Genomic DNA, 22,393 nt, shown 5'->3' with positions numbered 1-22,393 from the left:
CCTCAGTTGCGATGGTAAAAGTTTTTTTAGGGGCAAGACCATACATCTTGAGCAAACAGCCCGAAGAGTGTAAAAACCCCCTATGGTACCATATGTTGTGGCTGGAGATCCACTTCCATAACGGTCAATGTCTATCCATTCCCTTTAGTTTCTCCTCCGCAAAACTTTTGATCTTTAATCCTAATCAACATTTTTGTCGGTTCAAACGCCCAACATTTGTAAAACCCCCTAAATACATACGTATTTTGGGAAAGATTTTTTCAATATACACAGGCTGAGGGTATATATCTGTCGGCAAAGCCGACTGATACTTTTTTACTTGTTATATGTCAAATCGGTCTTTGGAGTTGCTTGTGCGAAAAAGTTGACGAAAATGCAAATATTATAACATTGTCGATGAGGACTTAAATCTCAAGATTACCCACTGAAATCGTGGGTTAATCCATCTAATATATTATAAAGTTTGGATCTCGAGCCAGCATTTACGTTTTTTTGCATAGAAAACTACAATACACCCCTCTAAGAGTTCTCAAATATCAAAATTATGCTGTCACAATATATGAGAGATTTACCAAAATATGGACCAATATTTGTTATATTTTAACTTGCCTTAAAGGTAATTTTATTCATAGTCAGTTAAAATTTGCTTAAACCCACATATTTGTAGCCAATTTACCCATTTTAATGGGTATTTAACATTTGGGTATTTACCTATTTCCCATCTCGTTATATAAACGCCCGGATTTTTAAACAATAATAATACACATTTTACGACTATAATCGTACTTCGTCGTAATTGGAGGGATGACGTCAAAGACGAAAATATTCTTCGTCATGTTTTAATGTAGGTCACCAAAGAAAGTAACAAGTAGGAGCGGCGTTAAAGTCGGCCGATGGTCCGGTAAATGGAACAATAAGTTTTTTTTTCATTTATGAAAGTACTAAGATCTTCCGCCAGGGTCTAACAAGGTCTTATACCAGTGACATCGACATTTTATATATAAAAAAAAAAATGAACCTATATTTAACATTTTCTGCGTAGAGATTTTCCATCTATTCAGAATCCGCAATACGACATCAGGCCATATCATAAAAATGAGCGATGATGAACCCGTTAAAAGGGCGTATAAAATTGGGCCACATGGCAGTACACGCAGAACTAGGAGGACAAGGCGTCGATGGATTAAACGAGTGGAAACCGAGATCGAAAAACGTGGTACTCCAAAAAGCGAAGCAACAAACAGACAGAAATTGAGATCTTTTCCTAATTCGGTTTATGGAACAAATGTTCTGTAATGGGACAGCTATGTAATTAAGATATTTTGGAGCCAGATTTAAAGTTTTTTTTCTATTTTTGATATGCTTTCGACGCGTAATGGGGAATTGCTTAAGACAAATCATAGGACTGAAGTATTCGCGATTACGCATAATTTAGTATATATTGAGTATGTAACCCATACAGCATCACAGTAATTTGCTGCCATATTTTTTCTAAAAACCCCATTTAGGTACAGTATTTACAATACCGTTCAGAGTGTGCTGGGATCCCAAGATATTTTTGTTTTTTTGACGCCCCAGAACATAGATCGTGAAAATATTGGAGGAAACGGCGGAAACGGCTACTCCAAAAATAAAAAATATGTTTTTGAAAATCGCGATTTAATCGCGTTTTCTATGGAATGTTTCCTTTTTCAATAAAGAAAATGACACATCACTATCCCCTTTGTGGAAACAGAGGTTTACAAAATTTGGAATAGATTGGGAATGTACATCCACGGATCTTGATTGATTTTAATGAAATAAGTTTAGAATCGATAGTGAAATCGGATGCGCATAAAAAGTGTACGCACTTTGTGCAAATTGTAAGCGTCATACAGTTTTTGAAAACTAAACTGCATACAATGCTACATATCGTGGTAAATGTATAGAAATGAAAAGAAAACAATTCTTGATTTTGACGGTTTCGCGATTTACACACATTTCAAAAAATATATTACCCGATACAATTTAATTTCATGACAAGACCCCACTTAAAGGAACCCAAAAATTATTTGAACATCGTCAATATCTTCCGCTTAATGTTAGCGTGTATTCGAGAAGATATTACAATAATAATTGTGCGTTTTGTCAAAAAATTAACTAAAATAGAAGAATAACTCCGGTCTATTTTTCCTACATTTTCTTGAACTACACAAAATAAATTTGAAAAATATTTTCTCTTACAAAAATTTTGTAAATTTTGTCAAAATATTTTATTTCTTTCATGTAGCTAAACAATTTTGAACTTTCCTCATATACATTTTGATACGTTACAAAGTGCCTTATCGAAATAATGGCTTTAGAACAGGGATAGGCGATGTGCGCTTACTGAGAGCAAGTGAGCGAAAACTTCAATGAAAATGCATTGAAATGTATGCTCACTTGCTCTCAGTAAGCGCACATCGCCTATCTCTGCTTTAGACCAGTGATTACCCGCGAGCCCTTACTAAGAGCAAATGAGCATTCATTACTGTGTATTTTACATTTAAAAAGTTACGCTCACTTGCTCTCAGTAATTGCTCGCCGGTGAGCACTACTTTAGACCAGTATCGGGCACCATCACAAATGAAAACAAGTGAAAAAAGGCTATAGTCGGTACGGGACAGACTATGTAATACCCAACACCACTACCTCTGTGCATAATCTTTTCACTCGAAAACATTTCTTTTAGGGAGATACGAAAGTTTTCACCTATCTGGCTTTTATACCAAATGACTTAAGGCGAGCTAAACCAAAATAATTAATATTTAATTTTATATTTGACTACTATCGACATCACCAACATCAATATGTTTCTATCTCTGTGAGAAAATTTCGTGATGATCCGATCAAAATTCGGACCTGTAGTGTGATTGCAGAAAAAGTGGAAAAAAGGGATGTATTACTGACTATTGCGATATCTCTAGTATTTGGCCACCTACGCCAACCTACTTTGCATAATTTTAAAGATGGCATTTTCTACTTTCTTAGTCAGGCTTTGCTTTTAGATGGTCCCCAACCAAAGGTGTGACATTCGTCATTATTATTAAAATCGCAAAAATGAAAAGTTGGGTTCTATAGCGACTATTGCGTTATCTTCGTTGTTTGACCACCTACGACAACCTACGTTACATTGTGTTTTAATATACCCCTTTTAATATACCCCTTACAGACGCTGAGATACTTGCTTTGGAATAAAATGTTGACTTTTTCTCCAAAACAATTTTTTGCTCATTCCGACCCCTAAATATTATCCGACCATTACAAAAATCAATAGGCTTCTTCCTCTGTGAGACCTCCATTAACCTTCGAAATATCGTGACGATCCGATCCAAATTGCGACCTGTAGCGTTAATTTCAAAAAAATGGAAAAATGGGATGTATTACCGTCTATTGCGATATCTCCGTTAGTTGGTCACCTACGCCGACCTAGTTTGCATCATTGTAAAGATGGGGTCTTCTACTTTTATAGTCAGGCGTTGCTTTTGGAAAGCCTCCAACCAAAACTGTGACATTCACCATTATAATTAAAATCGCAAAAATGAAAAGTTGGGTTTTATTTGCGACTATTGTGATATCTTCGTTGTTTGATCACCTACGAGAGCCTACTTAACATCATTAGAAAGGTGATATTTTCTACTTTCATTGTCAGGTATACCACATATAGAAGCCGACTTTGCCCATTACGACCCCTAAATATTATCTGACCACCACCAAAATCAATAGGCTTCTTCGTCTGTGACACCCCCATTAACCCTCAAAATTTTGTGACGATCCGATCAAAATTGCGACCTGTAGCGTGATTTCCAAAAAAAAAAATTGATAAATGGGATGTATTACCGACTATTGTGATATCTCCGTTATTTGGTCACCTACGCCGACCTAGTTTGCATCATTGTAAAAATGGAATCTTCTACTTTCATAGTCAGGCTTTGCTTTTGTAAAGTCCCCAACTAAAGCTGTGATATTCGTCATTATAATTAAAATTGCAAAAATGAAAATTTGGGTTTTATTTGCGACTATTGTGATATCATCGTTGTTTGATCACCTACGAGAACCTTTACATCATTAGAAAGGTGATATTTTCTACTTTCATTGTCAGGTTTTGCTTTTGGTATACCCCATACAGAAGCTAAGATGTTCGCTTTGGAAAAAACGTTATCTGTTTATCCACATAAAATTTTTGCCCATTCCGACCCCTAAGTATTATCCGACCATCATCAAAATCAATAGGCTTCTTCCCCTCCGGGATCCCCATCAACATCCAAAATTTCGTAACGATCCGATCAAAATTGCGACCAGTAGCGTGATTACAAGGTTTAGATGGACAGACGGGCGGACTGACACACATAGCCAGATCGACTCAGCTCGTCGAGACATTCATTTTGGTATATATAAGTATGGGTCTACGACCATTATTTCGATGCGTTACAAACTTTTTGGTCAAAACCAACTTATAATACCCTCCCCACATAGTGATGTAGGGTATAATTAAATATTGCTCTTATATTGTGTTAAACGATAGACTAATGAAGGTATAAACGAAGTATTACTCAATTTTTCCACGGTCAAATCATTCAAACCCAAAAAGTCAAAAAAGTTCGAAGTCGATATTTGGGAAAATTACAATATTTTCTTGGATATTTTTATCTGAGAATATAGTTCCCACATCACACTAAATTCGAACATACTTGGTGAGAGCATTCCGTCCTCTATACCTTCATTAGTCTATGGTTAAAGAACAACGAATGCCTCAGCCAAACTAAGGCACCCGATGTGTACTTGTGCTTTTGTTCGTCTTCCCTATGATAATGAGCATAAGAAGTGTACAAGAATATGTGTACCTGCCCATTGCTGTTTTAGACCTCACAGTCAATTTGTAGTCGACTAAATTTTTTCTCCTTAATATTCTTCCAGATCTAGAACAGATTCGAATATGGACTAATCGGTCCATTCCTTCGCGTGCCTCCCAAACAAAATTTCAAATATTTTCACACTAGTGCAGTTGAAGGACTTGTCTCGGGCAAATTTGAAATTTGTTACATCAGATTGCTCTCGTGGCTCCTATTGCCACGGTGCAATGAGGCAAATCAATACTTCCTAGGACAATGGTCTAAAAACCCTACCAATTGAGTATCCGATTAGGTCGTTACTGCGCATATCATACATCAAGTTCCAAGAAGAGCAAGTCCAAGTCTCGTAATTTAATTGTGCAAAAGACTTAAAAAAACTATGATGATCATCCAAAACAAAACTGTCGTGGTGACTACCAACATTAGCTCCAGTTCCAAGATGGAATGTAACGTGTGGAAATTTTAATATCCTGTAGCCATTGTAATCGTGACTACAACATTATCTATTTTTTGCTAGAGGAAGATAGTTTTTGTTTCTGTTTTTGTATAGCTGAGGGTATACCTCTGTCGGCAAAGCAAACTGATATTTTTTAGTTGAGTTGGACTGCAGTTGCAGCTTGGCATATATATGTTTCCTCATTATGGACGATTTTTTTTTTGAGTTTGTCACAATATGTTGCCCATTTCCCGTCTTTCACATATGTTCAGCCGGGTTTGGTTGTCAAATTTTTTTGCAATTATCATATTATCGTATGAGCTTTATTTCCGTCAGTATCGTCCGATTTCAATGAGAAAAGTAAGTAACAACAAACTATTTTCCGTACAAAAACCATTGCCTTGAATATAAAGAAACCCCTGTAAAAAGTTTTAATTTGTTTGTGTCACTTTTCATTCCTTTCATAGCTACCAAAGAATCCAATCCAATTCAATAGCAATGCCTTTAATATACATATCTTGTGTTTGTTTGTTCCTTTTTCTCTCCATCTTTTTGTATTATTAATTATATATGTAAAACTTATAATTGTAAAGAATTTTGTACATTTGTAACTAAACTAAGATTTTGTAAACATTTTTTATCTCGTCCTCAAATGCATTTGTATAACAAATCCAATTTTTTTCTTAACATTTTTTGTATGTCCCTCTAACGAATGAATGTTGTGGTTGAAGGTACGTTTTTTTAATTAGAATTAATTTTCTCTAACCCAGTGTTCGTTCACCACCACCACCTGAATGTTTCATTTCCATTTTTGTCTTGGTAATGTTTTACAACGTGTTTTTATTCTCTCTCCTTCTCTTCTAATTATTATCCACCATTCTTCATTGTTCCAATTTTTGAAATGACTTAAAAGAACAATTGCCCTTATCAACCACTTCCACAATGTGTTACTATGTTACAGGATGTGCTCAGGAATCATCTAATCGTGCAAATCGTGAAGAAGAATCACAGCTGGTTTTGAGAATTCATAGAGGAAGGCCGTGTTCGACACCGCAGAGGACACCTCTCTCAGTGCACTCTATGTCCTCGACGCTGAGTGTGAATAGCAACAATGATGAAATGTTTCCCTTACATCATCATGCTGCGGGAACGGCAGGCGGCATACATGCATCGACAATACCCAAGAGGGCAACATCAATGAGAGTTCCTAGACAAAGACATGAGAAAATCTCCATTAAGGTATCGTTTCCTTCATCCGAGAATGTTTTGGATTCCAATATGTCCATTAACAGTACACCACCCACCTATGCTTCGATAGTTAGCACCACAGTTGCAGCTGCCTCAAATGTTTCGCCACTGACGAATGGTCGCCGCAGTTCATTTAAAAGCAGTCTTCTTGATATTGGAGAAACGACCTTCAATGTGGATACAGCCACAATAACAGCTGAATCTCCGGCTGCATCACAATCATCAACTTCACCAAATGCCAGACCCATGGAATCTCATCCGAATCGCTTCAATATGGTGGCCAAAAAGAATGATAATAAAAAGCAACGCGGCAAAAGATCAGTCAAATTCCAAGTAAAACGTTTCAAAGTGGAGACAAAGGCTGCCAAAACCTTGGCCATTATTGTGGGTGGTTTTATCTTTTGTTGGCTACCGTTCTTCACCATGTATCTGATACGAGCCTTTTGCGAACAATGCATACAACCGACCGTATTCTCGGTGCTCTTTTGGTTGGGTTACTGCAATTCCGCCATAAACCCTCTCATTTATGCCTTGTTTTCTCATGAATTCCGTATTGCCTTTAAACGTATTGTTTGCCGTTGTGTCTGTACGCGCAGTGGCTTCAGAGCTTCTGAAAATTTCCAAATGATAGCAGCTCGTGCCCTAATGGCGCCGGCAACATTCCACAAAACAATATCAGGTTGTTCAGATGATGGTGATGGACCCGATTTTAGCTGACTAATGATGTTGGATGATTTGGATGATACTCCACAACATGCGCCTGAACCAATGCAAAAAGTCATATCACTGCCAAATAAAGAAATTGATGAGGGGAACGGAGGTGATTTAAGTAAGCACGCGGAACAACAACAACCTGTATTGCAACATCAAAATAGTGAACCACAACTAAAGCACCGAGATGATTCAAGAAGCAGTATAAGAAGTGGTCGACGTGGTGGTTTTTGTAAGGGGAAGAATTTGTTTTAAATTAAAGGAAATGAAACAAAAAAAATATAACTAGCAACGTCTGTCTCAGAAAGAAAAAACAACAAAACAAATATTCAGTTTTGGCACTGCTTTAAGCATTTTCAGGGTAATGCGTACATTTGACAATCGCAGTTTACAAGAAAGATTTCAAATTTAAACGTAATTAAAATCTTTCAGATACTCTTTATTGTTGTAGTTGATTGTTGAAAATACACTTATTGTAAGTCATAGAAAAGAGCTAAGTATACTTTTTATGCCGCGCTTTTTATGACATATTATTGATCATCGAATATATAGAGGAAGTTCTTGTTCTACACCGAATCCACAACTCTCAGTACATTTTATGTCTACGACCCTGAGTGTAAAAAGCAATAATTAGGAAATGTCTCTATGACATCATCGAGCAGGTGTAACGGCAAGAAGCATACATGCAACCCAAGAGATCAACATCAATGTAAGTTTCTAGACAAACACATGAGGAAATCTCCATAAAGATGTTGTTTTTGATTCAAATATGCCTTCTTGAATGGAATGACTCATTTTATACTCTCAGCCTTTATGCTAACGAGGATAGCTTTGTTCCTTTACTTTTTTAATGGTGAATGTGGTAAAAGAGAAAACTGTCAAAATTGCTCTCTCATGACCAGTTTCACCAGAAAAGTAAAGAAATGGAAAAATGGTAGATCTGGTAACAATGTCAAAAAGAAACAAAAAATAATCGTCAACAAATGTCGAAAAATCAGTTCTCCAATTTTTTACCCCGAAGAAATTTGTTTGTTAGCCTGTGGAAGAAGAAGAAATTGCTTCCAGTTTTACCATATTTTGTGGTTAAGGAACGCTTTTCAGGTCAAAAATGGTAAGAAAAATTAAAAATGGTGACCTCTGGCAATTATAGGAACACAATTAATATGTACACTTTAATACGATAAAACAAGTAAGAACAGACTATAGTCGGACGGGGCCGACCATGTGATACCCTATACCACTATCCCTGTGCACTAGCTTTCCGGGCTAGCTGTTATAAGATGTGCATTAGAAATTTTACCAATTTTCACACAAAAGTTTTGATCAATTTAACCCGCTAAATATTATCCGATCATACCGTTGACTTGCACGCTACTTCTTCATCTCAAACCAAAACTACGTTTAAAATTTCGCGCCGATCGGACTATTATTGCGACCTACAGAGCGGCTACAAAATCGAGCAAAAATTTTGTTTTTGGTCCATTTCATCCCTTTAACATTTCACGATCATCGCCAAAAACTAATCAGTTCTATTCTGGTCCAAACCCGACCTCCATACTAAATTTCGTGACAATCGGTCCATAATTGCGGCCTCTAGCTTGATTACAATTTTTAATGGACGGACAGACGGACGGACGGACGGACGGACACACATCGCTAAATCGCTTTATCTCGTCGAGATATGAAGTTTGGTATACCACATGAGGGGTCTACGACGAATATTTCGCGGCGTTACATGAATTTTTGGGAAAACAAACTTATTATACCCTTTTCCACATTGTGGTATAGGGTATAAAAATCTGCCCCATCGAAATAACGGTTTTAAACTCCAAATAAGTTTGTACAATTTGAAGTCGATTTAACCCGTCTTCGGCCTATCTGTCGGTCTGTATGCCTGATGTTATGAACGGATAAACCGAACATGGTCTATGTTTGGACAAAATATTATTAGGACACAATAACATTTTGTCCAAACTTAGATCATGTTCGATCACTGAGGACTGGCGGTACACTCCTTCGTGTACCTCACACCAAAGCCTTCAAAATTTTCGGCTAAATTGGTATCCACTCGAAAGGATCAAACGATGTGGTCGAAAATTTGTTCTTCATAATATTTTTCCAAACATTGATCATGTTCGAATATCGGCTACATCGGTACACGCCTTCCACTCCGATTGAGACATCTCCAAAACGTGGTTTTTGAACGCTTCAACAGCATCTTCTGGCGACGAAAACCATTAACCACGCCTATTTTCTTGGTGTGCGGGAATAAAATTAAGTCATTGGGTTCCAAGTCAAGGCTTTACGGCGAATAGCCTATCTATTCCACGGTGTGTCCGGTCAAAAAGGCGCTGGTTTGAATCGATGTGTGAGAGCTCACATTGTCATGCTGTATAATGATTTGTCTTTTCGTGTTCGTTTTTCGAATTTCTACGAAGACTTCAGGCATACAAATTGTGGTGTACCACTCAGACGTGACCACATGACAGGTTCTGTCGAAGAAAGAACGGCCATTTTCTTCGAAGTGTTTCTCGCATGAACAACATTCGTTGCATATTGCTCGTCTTCAAAGACCCACCCGGCCGATTGCTGTTTTATGTCAGGCTCTTCCGCATAGATCCATAATTCGTCACTTGCGACGATCTTATAAACGTCTTTTGAAGCACCGCGATCTTTGCACCATTCGACAAGTGCCTGTTTTAAGCGATTTCCAAATTGTGTTGGATCTAACATTTGGCAGGTGTTCATGCAATATCGAATGTATGGTGGTGGAAGAAATGCCCAAGGATGCCTCTATCTCACGGTACGTCACATCAGTGTTTTCTGGCACAACGGCCCTTTTTGGACGACCTTCACTACCTTCGTCGTTGAGCGAGCGTCGGCCACGATTGAAGTCATTAAAGCAGTTTTTCACAGTGCTATGGGAAGGTGTCCCATCACCATAGAAAGGTTTAATTTCATCGACGTACTCTTGACCCGATAATCCACGCCGAAAATTGTGAAAAATGAAGGAACGAAAATGTTCACAAGTAAATTACATTTTGGCAAATTGATTTTTTAAAGTCAAGGTAAACAATGCAAGACCTGGGGCTGGATTCTTGTTCTATGAAATTTTGAAATGAAAAATATTTTCTTTATAATATTTTTCATTTGACATTTATTCCCTTTATAAAAGTTTTCATTTCAAATTTTCATAGAAACAGAATTGAACCCCAGTAGGCCTATTCTGTAACTTTTATCGATTAAAAAGTTGTTAAAATTTCTTTTGTTTTTGTAACAACTACAAAACAAACAAATGAAATTGTTGTAAAATAAACAATGAGTAAAGTTGTTAAAAAGTTAGAGAATAGGTACCCTGTAGGCCTATTCTGTAACTTTTATCGATTAAAAAGTTGTTAAAATTTCTTTTGTTTTTGTAACAACTACAAAACAAACAAATGAAATTGTTGTAAAATAAACAATGAGTAAAGTTGTTAAAAAGTTACTGAATAGGGGTCCTGTAGGCCTATTCTGTAACTTTTATCGATTGAAAAGTTGTTAAAATTTCTTTTGTTTTTGTAACAACTACAAAACAAACAAATGAAATTGTTGTAAAATAAACAATGAGTAAAGTTGTTAAAAAGTTACAGAATATGTACCCTGGGGGCCTATTCTGTAACTTTATAACAACTTTACTCATTGCTTATTCTACAACAATTTCATTTGTTTGTTTTGTAGTTGTTACAAAAACAAAAGGAATTTTAACAACTTTTCAATCGATAAAAGTTACAGAATAGGCCTACTGGCCGTAAAACCGTACTGAGTACGTTTAGCTGAAACATGTCAAACTTTCAAATGTCAAATGAGTCGCACTGCCAAACCAGATTGACCTAAAGGTTTTTCGAAGATAATTCTCTCAAACTCATAGTCGAACTGACTGCCTCATCTACTATTTGCGGTTATTACCAGTGCCTCGAAAACGTTAATTCGAGTTTGGGGAAAAATAGCTTTTTTACTTAAGCTCAAGTAGGATATGTTGGCCAATAATCGTCTCAAGACTATGTTATATCTATATAAGTAGTCGTTTACTAGTTCGTCAAAAATATTAGGATGTGAAACGCTTACGCCAATATGGATACTTTTTAGTGAAGTGGTGATGATCACAAGGACTACCCGGTCTGATCTGGATTTAAGTGCAAAGCACGATCCCAAACACCCATTTTAGTTGGCCACAATAGGATTTGTTAAAGCTTTCGGTGTAATATGATAGAAAGAATGGACTGCGGAAAATACTCCAAGCAGTTATGCGATTAGTCCATCTTCAAACTTGAATTAAGATTGAAAAACATAACGGTCTTCAAAGGTAGGACCAGTTTCAGAAATATTACAATCAATGTACGAAGTTCTTCGAATCATTTAAGCTATAGCTAGCCACATAGACGAATGGACACGGCTTGATCAGGTTTTAACATATGTGGGCTCTGAAGTCATCATTTCAATGAGACATAGTTTTAAACGTTAAAAGCTGTATATACCACTGTACCCATAAGACTGAGGTTAAATCGGTAAGAAAGTATCAGCAGCCTCGGACCTAAACAAAGAAGTAAACACAGCAGTTCTGACTATAGGGGTTTTTTGAGTTTTTGGGCCAATTTCTCAGTTGGTATAGATTTGTCCCCACAAAAATTGTACCGAGTCCTTAAACATCACTCTTTGCAACCTTTGTGTGGGAGGTACCCGAAAGAGTGGTCCGATATAGTCAATATTCAGACATAATTCGATTCTACAACGTTTGGACCAAATCGGTTTCTCTCTTCGAGGATTATCTTACGTACTACTTGGTTAAGTTAATGCTGGCATGACTAGATGTGCCATGTTTGGACCAATCAGAAACTCCCTGCGAGTGTTATCTTGGAGATTTGATATTTTAGTTGGTGCAGTGAAGGTCTCTTGGTGCTTTTAGGCCATTATCTCAGGAAGTATTGACTAGCCCATGAAAAAAATTGTAACATCTTAAAGACGACAGCAAGGGCAAACTGCTAAAAATTTCAAAACGAGCTTAAACTTCACTTTTTCCTTATTTTGTGTGGGGTGTACTGTACTGTGGGATGTAATATAACCATATGCAAAATAATGACCAATTCTATTACTCACTTCGATTGTTATCGTGTGTACCATTTTTGCGAATAATTTAGAATATTTTTCGACGAGGCACATATTTGGTCGTTTCAAGGGTATAAAAAGTAAAATTAAGTTTCAGTCAACATCGATGCCTCAAAATTCCTCAACTCAGCAAAAAAACTCTTTTCTAAATACTGGGATTTTATAGTCATTTTTGGTAGTCGTAACTACTAACAAAACCCCCTACTAAGCCATTATTTGAACAAGGGCATGTCGCACTGAATTACTAGTTATTCTATGACCACTAAAATAACTAGTTATTCTGTGGCCACTAGAAGTTGGAAAGTAAGCTACAATATGTCTATTTTTAGAAAAGTTGAGGTGGAATTGTTTTTCAATTTCAAGACACTTCATATTTTTATTTTATTTCGCTCTCTGCTGATATTGATCATGCGAACTTCTGATTTGTAGCCGAACACACTGCACACTCCGCCACGCGTAAGAACATTGAAGGTTGTTTAAACGCTAACATGTGTCCTACCATCTGTTCTTTGTGTTGTCAACAAAAAGCTAGGTATAGGTCCACGTCTTCATATAGCCCCCATAGAACGGTACCTCCGTATTTCTATTATTTTGAAGGTTGGGCCTCAATATCCCTCCGAAACGACAGATATTTGGTATTAAGTCTTCGTTGGGGATATAAAACTTTCCACCTGAAATTTTCCGGTATAGGTCCACGTCTTCATATAGACCTCATAGAATGATAGCTCCCGATTTCCGATATTTTGATGGTTGTGGACTCAATATCACGCCGAAATAGCTGAAAGATGGTATTAAGTCTTCCTTGGGGCCAAAATATTTTCGCCTAAATTTCGTCGGTTTAGGTTCAGGCCTTCATATAGCCCCCATAAAACGATACCTCCCGACTTTCCGTATTTTGAAGGTTGTGGCTGTGGTTATACATTTCTCTATTTTATTGACTTGTCTGAAGAGAATTTTAAACAGAACAAGTAAGAAGTCGTTAAGTTCGACCGGGCTGAACTTTTTATACCCTCCACCATAAAATAGTCTCAATTAAAATGGATAATTCGGGCCACTGAGAACCTCAAATGCCAAATTACAAAAACGTCAAAATACCTGAAATCGGGCTGTACCGTTATGTGGTGGCTATACCAAAACGTGGACCGATATAGCCCATCATCAAACTTGACCTGCCTGCAAACAAATGACGCATCTTCCCAACATTTCAGCGTCCTATCTCCATTTTAACGAGCGAGTGGATCGAAAGAGACCACCAAACATACCACCAATTCATATTACGGTTCACAACGGGTGAATCTATAAATCAAATAATATCGGACCGGATACCAGAATCAAATGAAGTAGCTCTGTGTGAAGTTCTAATACCGGACAGAGATATGTGGATCGATGGAACCCTTGCACAGATTCCCGCTGGAAGCTGCGGGTTTACGGACGGGGCTGTGTTAGGGGGAGAACGGGACTGGGTCTTTATATCGTAGACACGGAAACGAGGATCTCCCTTCGTCTGCCGGATCATAACACAATCCTCCAGGCCGAAATCCGAGCGATCACAGAATGTCTGAACTGGTTTAAAACAAATACAAGGCCACTCACAGTTAACATCCTTACGGATAGTAAAGCAGCAATTAGAGCTATAACAAGTAAGGCAACAATAACGAATATTCCCATTATGGCTCGGTAAACATTATATGGGTACCAGGACACATAGGGATTACGGGAAACGAAGTAGCAAACTCCTTAGCAAAACAAGCCAGGGAGCTACCTACAGTAAGTCTAGACAATGCCAAACCTTTAAAGGCGGCGCGTATAGAACTAAAAGCTTGGGCAAAGAATGCTCATGTATCCCTATGGAATAACCAGGAAAAGGGAAAAACTACAAAAATCCTATTGGGAAACCCAGACCAGGACAAAACAAGTGACCTCCTAGTGATGAGTAAAAAGGGTATCAGTAGACTGATCGGTGTCCTCACAGGGCATCTAGGACTACAAGCGCATCTGCACAGGATAGGCTGTGCAGAGAATAGTGAATGCAGGGCAAGTGGCGAGGACAACGAAACGTTGGAACACAATCTCTGCCACTGCCAGGCTTTCACAAACTTGAGAACTCAACTAATGGGAAACGACATAATTACAGGACTCGACCATATCAAGGACATCGGGTTCAAAAACTTGAGGGACTACGTCAATGGGACGGAACTCCTAAACTAACAACAACTTCCAGGACACATAAAATTAGAGCGCACAACAGGCCTCTTCTGGATTAAGTGTATGCCCTTTCTTTTTAAGAACATGTGGTGATCTTGAATTACCCCTCTTCTCAACCTAACTTAACCATCTCCATTTTTGTGGATGCTAGAGGGATTACCACAGAAGCATGGAAGGCGGACAAGCATAGATCGACTCAGAATTTTACGTTGATCAAGAATAGGAGTTGCATAAAATTCCGCTGTCTACTCATAACTTAGTAAGGAGTATATAAGTAGTTATTTTTGTTCACATTACTTTGTAATGGGTTACGTAATGACAAACGGATCCGAATTTTTGCTGGACGTATCTTAAAAAAATAAAATTCTTCAGGAGGGATAAAAAACGATAATTTTTTGGTATATCGCAGTTTGGGTAAAAGTTTATATTGAATTATAAGGGAATTAGATGTACTGAATTTTCTAATAGTTACATTTAAACTTTTACCCAGCCGCCGATAAATATAAATTAATCGTTTTTATTTCTCCTGAAAGTTTTTTAAGATATGAGGTTGAGGAAGTAAGCCATCGATACGTATATATGTAACCCATACAATGAAAAATATTTTATTAATTATTTCGGTTAACCACTTTTTGCCGCTAGATAAGTGATTTCGGAGGGATCCCATATTATTTAGCTAATTATGATCGGATGATCGTGGGAAGTGGTATTTTTAACTTCTTCGAATTCGAGAGGGTGTACTCCAGCGAATAGAAATAAGAATCTGTTGAGTTAACAATTTGTGTCACATCTATACAAGACAAACCTCATACTTAAATATCTGTTCTCATTTAAGTGAATTAATTTAAGATTTGTTGTTCTTTCTGAGACAGTCTGAGACAAAAATCCATATTTCAGGAATTTAAAAAAAAAACTCATGAGTTTCCCACAATAAGAAATTTAATACAATAATAAGTAAATTATGTTTTATTAGTTCTAAGTTTTGTACCAAACATCACTCACATAACAAAAGAATATTTGCGCAACAACAACAACAAAACTGATTTGTTTTAGAGCTACATATGTATTCAAACGAAGTTGTAAACAAATGGCAATAATTTTTTTCATTATTTTCAGAAAAATAATAAAAGCTACAATTTTATAAACAAAACAACAAACAAACAAAAAATCAAAAATAGTTATAACAAATTAAATTTTAAATACATATTTTAAATTTATAGTTTTCATATTGATATTGAGTAAGTAGAAGAGTATTTTATGTGTCACATATTTTGCATATGATTATTTCCATGTTCTGTATGTATGAATGTATATGTAATATATTTCTATCATAGGTAAGTTATCGTGTATTTATGTATAAATGTATGCATTGGATTTTATCTAGTCTCTAAGTAACAATCATAGAAATAATAAACAACAAAAGAAACAAAACGCAGCAGGTGAAAATAAATGTATAACAACCCATTGGTATTTTATTGTCTTGTACAAAGAAAACGGATTCTATATATTGTCATTTAATTAAGTTAATTTTAGTTTATAATACAAAGACACACACACACAAAACTGTGCAGACAAACAAAGGATCAAAACATAAAATAAAGAAATATAATTATTGTTGTGTATGAAAAGAAAAAGAAATATTATTATTGCAAAAAGTTGTGGAATGGGTCTGACATGAAAAAAAGAACAGCATGAAAGCACATAGATGTACTAAAAGCGGCAACAAGCACAGGTAACAATGTATAATCAATTGTAAAAACATAAAAAGAAATACTCATGTAGGGAATTGTAGAGATCAATGATAATAAAAACACGCGTATAAGTATTGTTGAAATATATTTGTCCTGCCCATGGGACGTATGATATTTTTTTACAATTATACAACACAATGGATGGTGACAATTTACGCTGTCTACCGCGTGCAAATTTATGTATATGAGTATGTTTCCTGAAGAAAAAAGTCAGATTAAGAGTTGAACCTTCATTTAAACAAATGTATTAACAGCAACGAGTTAATACAAGGTGGCGCAAAAGTAATCTTCCGAAGTTTTTTGGCTGTAATTTAAAAAAAAATGAAAAACTTTGATTTTTCTTGTGGATTATTTCTATTTGGTCTTTTAATTTTTTTTTACATCAAATCGAGAATATGATATCAGATAAATGGCCGCCGCCACAGTTTATTGTCATTTGAGCCCTTTTTATGGCATTTTACATCTTACTTACTTAGCTGGCCCATTACAGAACATTTGTTCTATAGGCCGAACTAAGAAAAGATCGCCAATTCTCTCTATTTGTTGCTTCGCTTTCTGGAATACCGCGCCTTTTCATCTCATCATCCACTTGTTTGCGCCATCTATTCCTTGGCCTGCCAATTCTGCGTGCACCGCCAAACGGTCCGTGTTTATACACCTTTTTAGCGGGGTCATCATCGCTCATTCTTATGATATGGCCTAGCCAACGCAATCGCTGCATCTCGATACGTTTAACAATATTGATGTCATTGTACAGCAGATACAGCTCGTGGTTCATGCGACGTCGATATTCATCGTCAACGCAGATTGGTCCGTAGATCTTTCGAAGAATTTTTCTCTCAAACACACCAAGCACTGCCATGTCTGCTTGCGCAAGTACCCAAGCTTCGGAGCCATACATCAGCACGGGTAGTATTAGTGTTTTGTAGAGCGTTATTTTTATTTGACGAAATGTGGCTTTGTTTTTAAACTGCTTACTTAAACCAAAGTAGCATCTGTTGGCCCATACAATTCTTCTTTTTATTTCACAACTGATGTCGTTTGTTGTGTTTACGGAGGTGCCGAGGTAGACGAAGTCTTTTACTACCTCAATATTATAGGAACCAACTTCCACAGTAGGTCCTAGCTCAATGGACCCATTGCGCGTCGACACCATCAACTTGGTCTTTTCACCGTTTACCGCCAGACCCACTATAGCAGATTCTCTTTCGACCTTCATAAAGGTATCAGTTACTTCTTTTACTGATCGGCCTATGATGTCTATATTATCAGCATAAGCAAGTAACTTGTGACTATTGGTGTATATTGTGCCACTTCTTTTGACGTTTGCTTCTCGTATACCCTTTTCCAGCAGGATGTTAAAGAGATCACACGAAAGGCTATCTCCTTGTCTGAAACCTCTTTTGGTACCAAACTCTTCGGAGAGGTTCTTTCCTATTTTAACTGAGGACCTCGTGTCAGTTAAAGTCATTTTACAAAGCCGGATGAGCTTTGCGGGGATACCAAATTCAGACATTGCTTGGAATACCTTTGAACGCAGCGAACTTTATAATCGACAAAAAGGTTGTAGGTGTCGATCTGCATCTCTTGGGTCTTCTCCAGGATTTGCCGCAGGGTAAATATCTGGTCAATGGTGGACTTGCCAGGTCTAAAGCCGCATTGGTATGGTCCAATTATCTCGTTGACCATTGGCTTTAGTCGTTCGCACAATATCCCTGACACGATCTTGTAGGCAATAGGGAGTAGACTTATGCCCCTATAGTTAGAGCATACAGTCTTATCTCCCTTCTTGTGGACGGGGCACAGGATACTCAGGTTCCAATCGTCGGGTACTCGTTCTTCCTGCCAGATGGTGCTAACTAGCTGATGAATACACCTTATCAGCGTGTCGCCTCCGGTTTTGAACAGCTCGGCTGGTAAGCCATCGGCTCCTGCTGCCTTATTATTCTTCAGCCGATTTATTGCTGTCTTTACCTCATCTTGGCATTCAATACCATCTTCTGAGATTGGGACTGTGGTATCTTCGTCGTCTTCGCTGCTATTCGATACCAACAGTTTTGAAAAATGTTCTTTCCATATCCTGAGTACACTATCTGTATCAGTTACCAAATTACCTTGCTGGTCTCTACAGGAGGATGTACCTGTACCAACGCCATTAGTTTGATGTTTCACTCTTTGGTAGAATTGTCGGACTTCATTCTGGCTCCTGTACATCTCGAGTTTTTCACACTCCCGCTTTTCCATCTCTCTCTTTTTCCTGCGGAAAAGACGGTTCTCCTCTCTCCTTTTCTCCCTGTATCTCTCTCGTGCGCTATGCGTTGCTACGGACTGTAAAGTAGCCCTATATGCCGAATTTTTCTCTTCGGTGGCAGCACGACACTCCTGATCATACCATGGATTCCTTGGTGTATGCCTCTGGTATCCAAGTATGGATTTTGCGGCTTTTTGCATGGAGTGGGCAATGCTTTGCCATTGCGCTGATATGTTATCGGGATGAGGAGTGCTTTGACTAAGCAATTGGGCTAGTTGAGTGGAATATGCTGTGGCTATCTGTTGTGATTGCAGCTTACCGATGTCTAACTTTCGTGTTGTGTCTGTTCGTACTTTGTTTGCTATGTTTAAGCGGGTGCGTACCTTTGCTGCAACAAGGTAGTGGTCCGAATCAATGTTTGCGCTTCGGAACGATCGTACATCCAACACGCTCGATGAATGTCTTCCATCTATCACAACATGATCAATTTGATTTCTTGTTTTCTGATCTGGAGACAGCCAGGTGCCCTTATGAATATCGATATGATTAAATCTGGTACTGCTAACTACCATGTTTTTTGCAGCTGCAAAGTCTATCAGCCTCATACCATTGTCAGATGTTTCACTGTGGAGGCTGAATTTCCCGACTGTTGGGCCAAAGATATTCTCCTTTCCAATTTTGGCATTAAAATCGCCTAGAAAGATTTTAATGTCATGGGCAGGGCAACGGTCATATGTTTCTTCTAAGCGCTCGTAAAATATATCTTTGGTCTGTTCGTCCTTTTCTTCAGTGGGAGCATGAGCGCAAATAAAGCTGATGTTGAAGAATTTAGCTTTTATTCGAATTGCAGCAAGTCTTTCATTCACTGGAGTGAAGCTGGATACCAGATGTTTTAGTCTTCGACTAACTACAAATCCGCAATCAAACTCATGCTTTACGTCATGGCAGCTATAATACAGTGCGTCACCTTTAGGTGTTGTTGTGACGCCTTTCACAATCCATCGTATTTCCTGTATGGCAGTAATATCGGCCTTGTACTTTTCAAGTACGTCTGCCAATGCGAAGACTGCACCTTCTCTATAGAGAGTGCGAACATTCCAGGTGCAGATTCGCAGATCATGGTCCTTAAAACGTTTGCGGGGTTCGTCAACTTTAGAGGGGGTTGTTTTTCTTTTCTTTCGTTTTTTCATAGTATGCTGTTTTTTCTAGGGGAGGGCTACTAGCCCGACGCCCAAACCCAAGTTTTTAACGTTCTTATGGGAGAACGCGCGGCACATGTTAGCTCACTACCTTTAACGGGTGTTAAAGGCAGCTCCCCAGGTGACACCACGGGGAGGTCAGTGTCCACTTGAGATGAAAGAGGGACCAAGATAAATCCTGGGCTTTGTCATCTTAAAACCGGTCAGGACCGTTGCTTGGTATCATCCATCCCCTACGTCACCCGCATTTTACATCACTTTGGCCAAAACTTCCGGCGATAGGTCCTAACATTCTTGGCGGATATTGTCTTTAAGAGCTGAAAGAGTCTGAGGCTTGTTGACATAAACCCGAGACTTCAAAAAGCCCCACAAAAAGAAGTCTGGAGGGCCTCATCACTCATGATTATTTTTGATGAAAAATCATCTTCCTCTATGAGTATGTTAGACGCGATTGGCGGTCAGCGTTTAACAGCTGATGCACCGTCTGGACTTTGTACGGAAACATCTTCAAATATCGTACCAAAATTCGCTGTAAGGACCGTTAACTGATACCCATTTGCGTGGCACGTCTTCTGGTCTATGTCGAAGGCGCTTCCGTGACATCCTCGGCTACAGCAGCAATATCCTCTGCAGAACGGACACTCCGGGGTCTGCCATGCCTGGCAGCATCTCGTGTTGTGCCAGTCTCTTTGAAGCGAGCTGCTGAACGTCTGCGACGAAATTCACGTTGTGCCAAAGTCACCGACCGATTATTGGTCAAATAAATAGTCACCAATATTCCGCGTTCTGGAGCAGTGTAGCGTAACATTGTTTATCAACGTGTATTTCGCATGTGTTTACTACACAAATGTCAAAACAGAACCGACATTAGGGGCCAATCGCAAAAAATATAGCATTTTCTGATAGGAGGATTACTTTTGCGCCACCTTGTATATTGGAGTACACAGACTTTACTGTAGACCGAATTTTAGAATACCCTTCATAACAATCAGATGAAAATTCGTTCACATCTTAGCTACTTTTAAATATAAACAGATTTTTGACATGTTATAAACAAATGCACACATTTGCAAAGACAATTGCTACGGGATACAGAATTAGACGACGTTGACCATTTCTTATGAATTTTAAAGCCAAATTGATAGAAAATTGCCAAATCATTATAAATAAAATTCAAATGTCGTTTGTTGGCGACAACGCACAGTGTTGCCGCTTCCATACAAAGGCGGACATAAATAGAAAGAGTTGACCTGGGTTGATGCATTTTTGTACAAGTACTTATGATGACATAGGAGTGAAAAATTTTAATTTCAGTCCATATCGGTTTATATTTGGATATAGCCCAGATATATATCTTTTCCGGATTGTGCTACAACTCGGTTAATTTTGATCGAATAGCTTTCAAATGTTATATTCGTATGTGTTATTTTCTTAGACCCCTGAGTAGCTTTACAGATTTTCACAAAAATCAAAACTTAGCAAGGAATGTTTTCTTGGGCCCTTTTTAAGTTTTAGCGATTTTAACAAAAATCGTTTTGGATTTGGATATATGTATGTATGTAGTTCTCATATATATTTTCGCCCGATTTTATGTAAAACTGAACAGGAGCCTAAGAAAATATCCCATTTTAAATTTGAAGGCTATTCATAAAAAATATCATTCATCACCGATATATAGCAAAATCGGCGAAAGATATACAGTATAGTTTCGAAAATCGAATTGTCCGGATTACCGAGAAGTCACAAAAACACATAATTTTGTAAGTTACAAGTTAAAAAGTGTCAGTCGTCGGCAAAGCCGATATACACAGAAAACAAAACAGATATATACCCTCAGCCAATGTGAAGTGAAACTTTCATCTACGGATAGATCGTATGTACTTAATGCCTCTTTAGAATTTTGTGGCCCTTTTGGACACTTGCCGACAAAAATGTGGATTAGGAATTAACTGCACTAAGACACAAATGTTGAACTTTTGTGGGGGAGGACCGATATGGGCCATTTTAGAAGTTAAACAAAATTTTGACAAAATATTAGGAGATCCAAAGTTTGGACCAAATTGGTTGTCCCATTCAAGTGATATCGTCCTAGCATTTTAGTGGCATTTTTAAATATTGGGGAGAAGTACCGGAAGTTGTGGACCGATGTTGCCCCATGAAACTAAGTTTGGATATAATATGACGAAGACCAAATGTTGGACCAAATCGGTTGAACAATTCGAGAGCTATCGTGCTCGCCGACCGCCACATATGGTGACATAGGGGTTTTGTACACCTTTCGGGCTGTTTTCCCAAGAAATATGAACTTGTCCATGAAAAAACTTTTACCGCCGTAATGGAGGTAGCGAATGCAAATCGTTTCAACAAAGTGAACATCAAAGTGATTCGGGAACAGGTCGTGAAGTGAACTTATCTGACATTTTGTGTGAGAGGTACCAGAAGGACTAGACAAATATAGTCCATATTCGAACCTGATCTATATCTGGTAGATATATTAGGATGTGCAAAGTATGGACCATATCGGTCTCTTCCATCAAGAGTTATCGTGTGAACAATTATGAACATTTATGAACTTTTGT

General features: G+C 37.9%; 1 protein-coding gene across 3 annotated transcripts in view; it reads left to right on the top strand.

The window, feature by feature from the left end:
• Nucleotides 1-22,393, top strand: part of Oamb (Octopamine receptor in mushroom bodies) — a 265,806-nt gene that overhangs the window by 225,751 nt on the left and 17,662 nt on the right. Inside the window, exon 6 of one of the 3 annotated variants that reach the window (XM_073960482.1) lies at nucleotides 6,269-7,546. The exons of 1 other annotated variant lie outside the window; for it this stretch is intronic. In XM_073960482.1, the coding sequence (XP_073816583.1) occupies nucleotides 6,269-7,272 (1,004 nt within the window). In that variant the 3' untranslated portion in view covers nucleotides 7,273-7,546. Of the gene's footprint in view, nucleotides 1-6,220; nucleotides 7,547-22,393 lie in introns of those variants that run through there. One more of the 3 variants, XM_073960481.1, reaches the window with a different exon arrangement.

The sequence above is a fragment of the Musca autumnalis genome, unplaced genomic scaffold (assembly GCF_047663935.1).
Source record: "Musca autumnalis isolate F117 unplaced genomic scaffold, ASM4766393v1 scaffold_1, whole genome shotgun sequence".
NCBI lineage: Eukaryota > Metazoa > Arthropoda > Insecta > Diptera > Muscidae > Musca > Musca autumnalis.
The sequence above is the reverse complement of the archived record's forward strand: the minus strand, read 5'-3'. Positions and strand labels throughout refer to the sequence as shown.